General features: G+C 32.4%; 2 protein-coding genes across 2 annotated transcripts; both read right to left on the reverse strand.

Annotated features, from left to right (window-relative positions):
• Positions 1-1,303: 1,303 nt before the first annotated feature.
• Tsp_08304 (conserved hypothetical protein) lies at positions 1,304-2,185 on the reverse strand. Its single transcript, XM_003375259.1, is given in 4 exon segments — positions 1,304-1,445; positions 1,458-1,605; positions 2,003-2,046; positions 2,100-2,185. The coding sequence occupies 4 exon segments, from the start codon at positions 2,183-2,185 to the stop codon at positions 1,304-1,306; spliced, it is 420 nt and encodes a 139-aa protein (XP_003375307.1).
• Positions 2,186-4,336: 2,151 nt separating this feature from the next.
• On the reverse strand, positions 4,337-6,175 carry Tsp_08305 (glyco protein hormone beta-5). The gene is made up of 4 exons (XM_003375260.1): positions 5,868-6,175; positions 5,000-5,074; positions 4,768-4,822; positions 4,337-4,522 (listed from the first exon to the last, which is right to left on the reverse strand). Exons 1-4 carry the CDS (start codon positions 6,173-6,175, stop codon positions 4,337-4,339), a joined length of 624 nt encoding a protein of 207 aa, XP_003375308.1.
• Positions 6,176-11,813: the final 5,638 nt, after the last annotated feature.

Consider the following 11,813-nt stretch of genomic DNA (forward strand, 5'->3'; position numbering starts at 1 on the left):
TACTGTCCTTGCAGGAACCAACTTCATGTTTGGCATATTACCGGTATGGATTTACAACCTCATTCAATAATTGATATAATATATTATGCCTACTTATCTTTTCAAATAAAACTGACTACTGTAAGTTGCTGTTTTTCTCATTGCAATTAAAGCATTCTAATTAACTATTCAAAAACCCTGCATTAATACGTAATTGCGAGTGACGTTATTATACCTAATTATAAAATATTATGACCCACTTTTGTGTTTACATTGTATGTTAATCATTAATTAAAAAACTCTCACTGCTAAAATATGTTGTTACGAGTGAAGTTGTTTAACCTAATTAGAAATTAAAATACTCAATGTTGCATTTACGTTGTATTTTAAACTTTCTAATTAGCATATTAAAATTAATCTTATATTTATACTTTGTTTTCCTAGATGTTACGGATTAATAACATTCTATTTATAGAAGATTACTTCCTATTTATCAAAAGATTATACTCGTTGCACCTTGTCTAAGCTAATAGTTTATTTAATTTATACCAAGTTTACTTTTGCCACTGCCTAATTAAAGGAGACCCCGATTAACAATCTATAAGTAAAAAATTTATATTCAAACAATAGCTAATTCATCACTAATAACTAAATATATTATTGTTAATTTAATGTTTACTATATTACACCCCTTTTAACTGTTTACATTACACTGTTTTAAAGTAGAAATCTACTTTGACATTACATTATTTAATGTAAAAAACTGCTTTACACTAAAAATATATTATTATCACTATAAAATTAATGAATAATTAAAACCTTTTATAGGATGAAATGTAAATGAAAAACTGATAAACTTTTCTACTTTAAAACAGTGTAATGTAAACAAAAGCTGAATTTGCTTAATTATTAGATGAATGAACATTATATTTTATTCATCATTTAAGTTCATAAATGAAAAAATTAATGTAAAAATTTTTAACAAGTTTAAACTATTTAGCATGATTATACGGGGAAACTCTCGATGGAGATTAATTTCTAATGTATAATGCCTAAACTGATGAAAGGTGCAACGCCAAATGAACTAGTTAAAGGTGTGACGGCAAATCTGATGTCAATCATTGGCCAAGTGTCAGAGCCAGCGTAACAATAACACAAACGCATAGCGACGCTTACCGTTCCTCTTGGGGGAGTAACGATCACCACTAGATTGGCACTGAAACAGAGTCTCAGCACTACGTCAACTGCGAATTTGCATATCTGCCTCTAGGACAGATACGTCTTACGAATTCACATAGGTGTTGAAATCCCATTGCACAAGATTTCAAACAACGTCCATTTCCACACAAATGGACAGGGTCATCTCTTTAAAATCGGTCTCTGGCCAGCACGGGACTAGGAGACTCCGCCGAGGGAAGTCCCCGTTAACGGGCAGGAGGGCGGGGGGCGGCGCGGGGGCGGCCGGGCTGAAAAAAAACCTTGCTTGAGATCCCATTGCTGGGATCCGAGCAAGGCGGCAGGCCTCTGGTACCGCAACCGGGAGAGGAAGAGGTGAGCTTTGAAAATATGGACTTTCATCATTTGATACGGTTAGGGTCGCGTCGTGCAGTGTAACCCGTCGAACTCCTGCACACCACCCTATCTCACATTCCTCCTATCCTTGCACTGCTATTCTCAAGCAATTACTTATTCTAATACTCAAACTATAGCAGTGCTAAAAACTCACTATGCTCAAAATGTCCTTTGAAATGATCGACAAATTATGCAACCATTTCTCTTTCCGCAAATGAACCCTAAACTCAACTCGAAAGGCATGGGACATGAAAACGTTCAAATGCGGAAAGCCACTCAAATTCATTAAAATAATACTCATGATCTACATCCAGTTACTCTAATTAACAAACTTTTGAATTAAATGCTCGATAACTTACAGCTCGAGTTCATATAAATTACAGACTCAAGAACTTCTCAGTGAACTTTAACTAATTAGACTAACTCAAAGAATTATACTTACCTAACTTACCCTTGTCTTTGGAATGTCTTCTTTTATCTTCTATTCTTCTGTATCTAAATGTAGAAGAATTAATTTAATGAAATAATGTTATAATAAATAAAAAAACAAAGCCGTTTTTAGTGGTCTTCTTCGTCTGTCATTGCATTGAAAGCGCCATTGTTCATTCGCCGCACCTCGTTCGCCTACAATCATTTGAAATGAATTTCTAGAGCAACTAATAGTAGCCTCCGGAAAATTTACATAAAGTTCATTTCCAATGATTAACAAGTATGAAACGTATTTCATTTCGTTGAACAAACATTATTTGGGCCACGCTTAAGCTCAAAAGCTAACAAATTGAAATTGCATGCTAATTTTAGTAGAATCTGCACCACGCCTTTGTTTGAAAAGATAACATTTTCTATATCTAAGAACATGCTTTATTTAATACTTAATGCAGAATCAGATTGAGCAAATATGATTCAACGCTGCTATTAGTCTACAAAGTCAATATGCCTTATGAATGGCTAATATGAAGGCAATTTTCAAACGGCCTCTATTTGCATAAATGTCAGACACTGCGCACGCAACGTTAAAAGCCGGCTTAAGTAAGTTGTATATGCTACACAATGATGAATTAGAAGATAATGTCAACATAATATTAGCAATGGGTGTGCACCCTGCGCCCATTGTTTGCGTTGGTTGCCCCCTCTGGCACGCAAATGTAGCTGGATGAAAATGTTGATTTATCTAATGTCCTAATGATGTGAAATTTCATAAAGGACATGAAGTGATAATAAAATTAAATAATCTCTGTATAAAAACGGTTTTTTTCTGTCTTGCATAATAGAAAACACTGAGCGCTTAGTCATATTTATAACCTGCTTAGTTCAGAATGCAATTGAATGCCATAATAAGCAAGTGAAAATTCAAAAATTTCTTCAAGAATTTGAACTTTCAACTATATGTAATTCAGAATTCCGCTTTAGAAGTATTTTAAGTTTTACGCGTCCTCAAATTGAAGAATGCTTCGATACTTAGATATATATGCATTCATAGCAAAACATCAGGAAAATAGGTTTCAGTATTAAATTTCTACTGAATGTGGCTTTTTTTACCTTCACGTTGGTTGCGCACCGCCACGGTTCATCAAACATAATTGAAATAAAGTAGTAACTATATTACTATGGATGCAATGTTTGCTTTTTTCTAATGTGTACATTATTTAGTAACCTTCTTATCAGTTATTTGGCAATTTTAATAATGCATATTACTGTATTTTTAATTACATTTCTATGGTTTCATTTTGTGATGCATACTTAATATTATAATTTTTTTAATTTCCTCATTTTATCATCCATGCTTTGCACTCTGTCCTCATGTGAAATAAATCTGTCTGTTGGAGTTACGCCATTAATGTGAAATAAGATTTGCGTTTATTTCACTGACAGCACTGAAGCTGTAGTGAAGCCAAGCCGGTTGCCATCAGTTTAATACCTGCGGATTCGCATATACTATTAATTTATTGCTTTGTGGTTCATGCCTAAATTCCAGATATATTTTACTCCCGTTCGTGTTTTCTGCCTTTTGTGCTTGTTTGCGCACAATTAGACGTTGCTTGAAATGCTTCACATTCCCGCAGCCAAACAAAAAAGTCAAACTGATTAGTAGATACAATTTTCCAGTAGCCACAAATGCACTTTTCTTCCACGGCTATCTTATTTTGCACCTGTCTTTGCAACAAACTCTGCCTACTTTATCATATGCAAATTTCCATGTTTCACTTTGCATTGGCTGACACTACGACGCGTTTTATGCGTCTATCTTGACTGTCTAATTTAGTCCCCCAATCTTCTAGAATTCACTTTGTCACAACATCGTAATAAATCAGTATGAGTCCTGGAGTATTTTTTAAAGCAGCAAGGTTTAAAGAAGCACTTTGTTATGAACCGCCAACAAAATAACAAAACTCCATCGACATACTGCAACTTGTAAGTGCTGTGCTTTAGAGGCAGCGCTGCTGTCTTTCCACTCATTAATATGCTTCAAAGTCTCTACTAATGGTCGGTATTAATTGCCCTCTTCGTTCCTCAATGCGTGTGAAGGTGGCTAGATTTTTGTTGCATAAACCAATCTTCCGGTAATCAGCTTCTTGATGAAAGTTTTAAGCGCTTTAGATCTTTTGAAGGACCTCTTGCAAAACAAACCGACCTCTCGAATCACTCCTAAACAGTTGCAAATGGCTTGAAATTCGAAGAATTAGTAATGGTCAAACTCAAGTACTGACTTCTTGTACGCCTCTTTTGTATCTTCAACTACTGAGATCAAATGGCAGGATTATACCAGAAACCAAACGCTGCATAATTACGAGCGCATTCGTTGCAGTGTTCCTATTTGTCCATAGTGGTTAATCAGTGCATTTTTCTGTGAGAATGAATTCGTGAATACGACTGGCTTGTTTAGAAGATATCTATATCTTGTACTGTCATCAACCTCTACTGTAAAGATGATAGTGAACGACAGATTATCTGTTATTTCTGATGAGCACTTCTGTGATACGTTGTCAATAAAAGTGGCTTTACGCATAAGTAAGGGTGGCATAAAATTTTCCAAATAAGGAAGAGGCCGCTCAAGTTGTTCCCCGTACCAACGCTACTGTTTACAAACCATTATTTATTAGCAGGGGAGTAGTCACTTTTAACTTTTCACCATGAATGTTATGATGTATAAGTATAAATTTTCAAAATTTCAAAATGACTGAAATATGGGTAGAACAATGAATGTCTTCTACTTACATATTCTCTTTCTTCCTTTGTCAGATCTATGTATGCATTTCCAACAATTCCCACTCTGGAAAAGTAATTAGGAATTAGAAATTTATGAAAATCCTATGAATTTTAATATTATTATCAAGCACTGCTATTCATCTTCAGTTATCTTTTACATCATGGATATTGAATATTTGTTTATCTGATGATAAACATGCAAATCCGCAATACATAACCATATATTTATTGTATCACTTACTTGTTTATAATATGCAGATGAATTTCAGCATGTAGAAAATGCTGAAGGGTTGTAGTTTCAAGGATCAAGTAATTGCTATATTAATATGATACTTGTTTGTCTGCAGTTACTATAAAAACAAAAGTAACATGGAAATTGGAATATTTCAATATAAGTAATAAACCGGAAAAACCAAATTTATTTGTCATATTAGGCAAATCATGCATAGAATATCTGCACCTTATCGAATAATACTTACATTTTAATTATAGACGATATACAAGAGTGTGATTAAATTTACGAGCCTTCTATTATGAAGTCAAACTAAATAAGTGACCACAAAGGCGGCATTCTGCCATATAGTATGATAGTAAGTAAAGTTGCCTTTGGATATGCAACCTATTTTTGCTGCGTGAGAGCGTAATAGCATAAATTATAAGTGTAGTTTTATTAATTTGTCTGTTATAATCAGAGTTCTTTTGCTTAAAGGCATGTAAGCTGATGAACAGTGCAAATAGTATGGAAATTCATTTCATTAATTTCAATAAATACATTAGCATTACTGGTTCAATTTGTTATATTAACAAATGTAATTGTTGTATGTTGTAAAAAAATTGAAATTGTTATTCTTTATACTACGTCATATTTTATATTACCATCATATATTTAGGCGGATAATAGATAACTTTGAAAGAAAAGCGGAAGAACCAGTTAACGGAAAATGAAATTTTATTACATACAATTTCTAAAGAATCTCTGAAATGAATTCCTTTTTTTAACTCTCATTACTGGAAATTATTAATTTTGCTCCTACATCCAAGCATAGAATGAATGTTAGTAAAAAATAGAAATCTGATGGTTTTTAGCGGGAATATCATTAAAGACCTACAAGCTAAGATAAAATAAATTTAATGAAGTGCAAAAATTAAAGTTCAACCATACAGAAAAAGCATCAGTTACGTTGGAAACCGTTAAAACACTTCCACAAGTTACGTGATTAATACTAACACGGTAATTCGGTTTCAGTAACTCACCATTAGAAAGAAGATTTGTTGGGGAATTCAATGAGGCTGTACATAAGTATTGGTACCGGTACTGTGGATAAACTATTCGACAAAATTTTGGATAATGTACTGGGCAGTAGTAGATTTCAGCAATTATTCTGCAGGTTTCTGATGGATTCCTCAGTACAGTCATCTTGCACAATATTGGTTGCACTCCATTTGTGATTAGCAGGTTGTTTTATGTGAGGCATATATGAACAGAAAAGCATAGAAGGTCTGAAATGAAATAACAGTTTCTGAAAATAGTATTGAAGAGAAGAGCAGAACGCTCCTCTTGACTGCTGCTCAACACACTGAAAGACTAAATAACCATGAGAATGAAATTCTTCAAATTTATACAGGGTTAAGTCGACGGAATTAGCATATGACATTGCCTTAGGTAAAATCAATTCACTGTTAATCCTAAAAGCGTAATTACATTACATTACATTACATTACAATCGAACATTTCTTTAACCCCTTCAGACACAAATTTTTTTCTGTGGAACAGTCTTTTTTTAATATGCGTTTTAGACATATTATGTTTTCTGAGGAAAGTGATAATCGTAATCCAAGCAATTATGAGGGCGTTGAGGGGAGTAAATATAATGTGCATTTTCCGTTAAAGCAGATTGGATCAAAATTGATACAGGTAATCTAAGCAACTGTACTCAGCACCTTAAAACTTTGGAAACTGCTGTCAATTTTAGCACCATCTTCACATCAAGGTTTAGTATTAAAAAATTATTATTTTTAATTTCTGCTCAGTTCTCAATTTATACATCAAAATGCAAATTCATGTTTTTTCATCTCATCTACATGTACAGTAGGGTGCATTATAAAAACTCTACAAAGATGAGAAGAAAATTGGCAATAAAATATTGTTAAGACCAGTGTCAAGAGCTCGTAAACACAAGAATGGCTAACAAGCACGTTTTAGTGAATAGCTATGCTGCATAAAACATTATGTATCAAAATTGATACCTTTGGCATTAAACGTTTTAATTATGAATGTTACTTCGTATGTATTTAACCTTTATGTAATATAATACAATATAGATAAATTTATTTTTAAGTGTATTCTTCATGAATGTAAAAGATGGAAAATTAGATTGATCAAACATGTAAAATATTGCACTGCGCTGCTCATTTTGAATACACAATTTACTCAAATGCCATGATGTTGCATATACTAAAAATCACGCATACTGATTCTGTTTCAAGAAAGCAGCAGAATAGTATAGATTAAGATAGACAATGCCTCACATTTACTACATATTTATTGCAAAAACAATGGGCATTTTTTCATGAAATCCTCAATAACAGTATCATTCAACGATGTAAAAAACAACTCAACAACAAAAGTATAAATTAAGAAAAAAAGGCTTCAACCGTTCGCCAAAAAACATCAGAGGCAAAAATAGCCCAACGCATATACGAATAGATCCATAAAACGATTTACTCTCAAAATCATATGAATCAATTAGAAAAATTAGAAAACAACAACAAATTTCGTCTCAAAATTGCTTGTGGAGTACTTGGTGAGATATTGACTTTAAGCTTGAAATAAAATAGAACATTAGTGGAACAGAAAACAAAAGAATTATTATATATAGACAATAAATATGCAAGGAAAGGCATTTTGTAAAAAATTTATTACAATGAATTTAAAAATTTCAGCGAAAAAATCATATCAATCAAATAAAATTTCTTCCTGACTTTTCTTTATCATGTACAGCATCTTAAATCTTCAAAATTTTCAAACGTAATTTCTTCGATTAATGGCGCTTCTGAAGTGATAATTTCTAAATATAAACAAACACAATAAAATATAAATATATCATAAAATATATTATATATTAAATGTAAATATATACAAATAAATATAATAAGTAAATAAAGAGATGGAAATGCAAATTTGATGCAATATCGCATTTATTCCTTTCATAAATGTCAAATTTTGAAATCAGTTGTTTTATAAATTTCTCAAAAAATCATTGATCACATATTATTCAAAATTTATGAGCATTTATTCCAGGGGCTACTGCTATCAATAATAACAAATGCAATAACAAATTCGTGCACACTCCTATCAACGTTTCATTATTTTTACAAAACTTTAAAGTGAAAATCAAGCGGTTGAGAAAAATACCATGGATGCGGACATTTAGTTGTGTTAACCATTTAATTTAATTATTATTATTTCAATTTTACACACATGCCATAGCAAGCTACCACATTAAAACCACATTGTCACATGAGGCACATAGGTACAGTTAAAAAGCGAAATACAATTCAAAGAGGGACATGTTTGGTATGAATAAAACGCTAATTGGATAATAAATATCATGTACTACATGGTATTAAATGAAATGATTAGTTTTTGAACAAAGAGAGACATGCAAGGAATACGTTATGACATTCAGGCATTAATACAAGTTAAAGGAAGATAATGTTGAAAATTAATTTTTATCAAGCATAATAAAATGATATATAAATAGGAAATGAGTATGTTGAGCGAATTATTTCCATTTCTGTTTGTTCTGAAACAACATCCAACAAATTTATCAAAACAGAGTGAAAATGAAGAAAAAATGGATTGCTGAAACAAGTAATATATTGCAAAATGCAGCGTAGTTTGATTGCATTCCAAACTCAAAATAGGAAAATGTTACGTTCGATGAAAATCACGCATCCTAGTTATGTTTTGAGGAAGTTAGAGATTGGCAGCTTCCGTATGTATTAAGATATGGGCAATGCGCTAACTTAATTAGCCATTTATTCGAAAACTACACCATAGTTTCATGCTGATGCTGCATAGCACTATTCTTCATCATTTCGAATAACCTCTATTAAAGAAAAAGAAGAAGTTTCGAGAAAAAACTTTTGGACATTTTTCACAAAACAATGAAGTAAGAAATATGCGATATAAGTACCCTTGAAAAGAAAAGAAATGAAATATACAATTAAATAAATATGTAAGATAAATGAATTTACAAAGATTTATCGCCAATGTTCAATTAATCGAGCGAACAGAAGTATCACCTGCAAACAAAATTTGTTCCTGACTTTCGTTTTTTTGTTACAGAATGCTTAAAATTTCAAATTTTTTTAAGCATAATTTCTTCGTTTCACTACTCTCCTCAAATAGATATTAGCGAAAATTATGACAGGAGAATGCAATTCTGACGCAATATTCACTTTCTCTCTTCTATAAATGTTAAATTCTCTTGGCAGCTTGGCTAATTCATTGTATCTATAAGTTCACTTGTGATGGATTGTTAATTAATTTATTTTTATTGCTTTTCCAATTAAGGTTTACGCAAACTATTCCATCCACGCAACCATGCCACGTTAATTAATAAGTGCAATGCATATAAAGCCCCGCGCAACGCTAAAGCATAGCAAAGCACGGTATTCAACGCCAAGATGATTGTAGGGCTATTATACAAAAATCCATCCAGAACAACATAAAAAATAAGAATTTCGTAATAAGAATTATTTAATAAACTTATGTGATGATGTACAAGACTATTACGTGAAACTAGTAATTTTTAGCATTAAATGGAAAACTGACAAAGTAATATCTAGCACTTCTCAGATATGCAGCGCAAATGATTTATGGGCAAATTACTGAGATGTACTTTTCATTTCAGGAATTGAACGATTAGTAATTACAAGAAAACCAGTGACTCATATCAACTTCATCTTATGTGTGCATTTGTGAATATTCACCACAACCCGCTCCAAACATTAAACGTACAATTCATAGCTCAGCAGTGCTCTTCCAACGCCTTGCTCAGGCATGAACTAGCCACGTTAATCAAGCGAACAAGCGCTACGCTATTGATAACGTAACCATGCCACGTTAATTAATAAGTGCAATGCATATAAAGCCCCGCGCAACGCTAAAGCATAGCAAAGCACGGCATTCAACGACCAAGACGGATGAAGGGCTATTGTACAAAAAACCAACAGGAATAACATAAAAAATGAGAATTTCGAAATCAGCACTATTTAATGAACTTATTGGATAATATACAAGACAATTACAATACGCTTGTAATTTTTTGAATTAAAAAATGAAAAAACTGAAAAGGCAGTATCCAGCTCGTTGAAGATATGCAACGCAAATCATTTACGGGCAAATTACTGAGATGTACTTTTCATTTCATGAATTGAACGATTAGTAATTACAAGAAAACCAATGACTCATATCAGCTTCATCTTATATGTGTATTTGTGAATATTCACCACAACCCGCTCCAAACATTAAACGTACAATTCATAGCTCAGCAGTGCTCTTCCAACGCTTTGCCCAGGCATGAACTAGCCACGTTAATCAAGCAAAGAAGCGGTACGCTATTGATAACGTAACCATGTCACGTTAATTAACAAGTGCAATGCATATAAAGCCCCGCGCAACGCTAAAGCATAGCAAAGCACGGCATTCAACGCCAAGATGATTTTAGGGCTATTATACAAAAATCCATCCAGAACAACATAAAAAATAAGAATTTCGTTATAAGAATTATTTTATAAACTTATGTGGTGATGTACAAGATTATAACGTGAAACTAGTAATTTTTAGTATTAAAAAATGGAAAACTGACAAAGTAATATCTAGCACTTCTCAGATATGAAGCGCAAATCATTTATGGGGAAATTACTGAGATGTACTTTTCATTTCATGAATTGAACGATTAGTAATTACAAGAAAACCAATGACTCATATCAGCTTAATCTTATGTGTGTTTCTGAATATTCACCACAACCCGCTCAAAACATTAAACATACAATTCATAGCACAGCAGTGCGCTTCCAACGCTTTGCCCAGGCCCGTGCTAGCCACGTTAATCAAGCGAGCATGCGCTCCTCTATTAATAACGCAACCATGCCTTTGTGAAATTTTATTGCAAATTTTTATAGAATCAAGGGAAAAGAAGTTTCTTGATAAAATAAGATTTGTTCCTGATTGTTGTTTATCGCTTACAGCATCATTAAACTTTATGATTTTTTAAACGTAATTTCTTTGATTAATTGCGCATCTCAAATGAAAATTAGTCAAAAGGAACAGATAGAAAAGCAAATTGGATGCAATATTGCATTTACTCCATTCATAAATGTCAAAATTGTGAGGCAGTTGAATAATCAAATTTTTCAAAAAATCAAAAATTGCATATTATGCAGGATTTATCAATATTTATTCCACGCACTTCAGCTTTTAATTATTACAAATGCAATGAATGATACGCAGCATTTTCCTATTAACGTTCTATAACAATTACTGAACTTTGAAGAGATTCTCACCTTTTTTGGAAAATCCCACGGGTTGCGACAGCTATTTGTGATAAGTTCCTAATTTATTTACTATTATTACAATGTCATACAACTGTTATCGCAAACTGCCATATTAAAACAACATTTCCACATGCAACATATAGCTACAGTTGAAAAGCGAAAAACAGTTCAAAGAACGACATGTTTCGTATCACTGAGAAGCTACTTGATTAAGAAAAATGATGAACTACATGACACTAAATGAAATGATAATTTTTTGAACAAATTTAGACATGTTAATCGTACGTCATGACATTCAGGTATTAGACAATGTTGAAGGAAAATAACGCTGAAACTTCATTTCAACTATGCATTATATAAATATAAATTAATAAGAAATGTGTATGTTGAACGATTTATTTCCATTTCAGCTTGTTCTAAAACAACTACAAACGAATTAATCAAAGCAGACTGAAAATGAAGGAAAAATGGTTTGGCTAAACAAGTAAAAT

The sequence above is a fragment of the Trichinella spiralis genome (genome assembly GCF_000181795.1).
Source record: "Trichinella spiralis strain ISS 195 chromosome Unknown Scfld5, whole genome shotgun sequence".
Classification (NCBI taxonomy): Eukaryota; Metazoa; Nematoda; class Enoplea; order Trichinellida; family Trichinellidae; genus Trichinella; species Trichinella spiralis.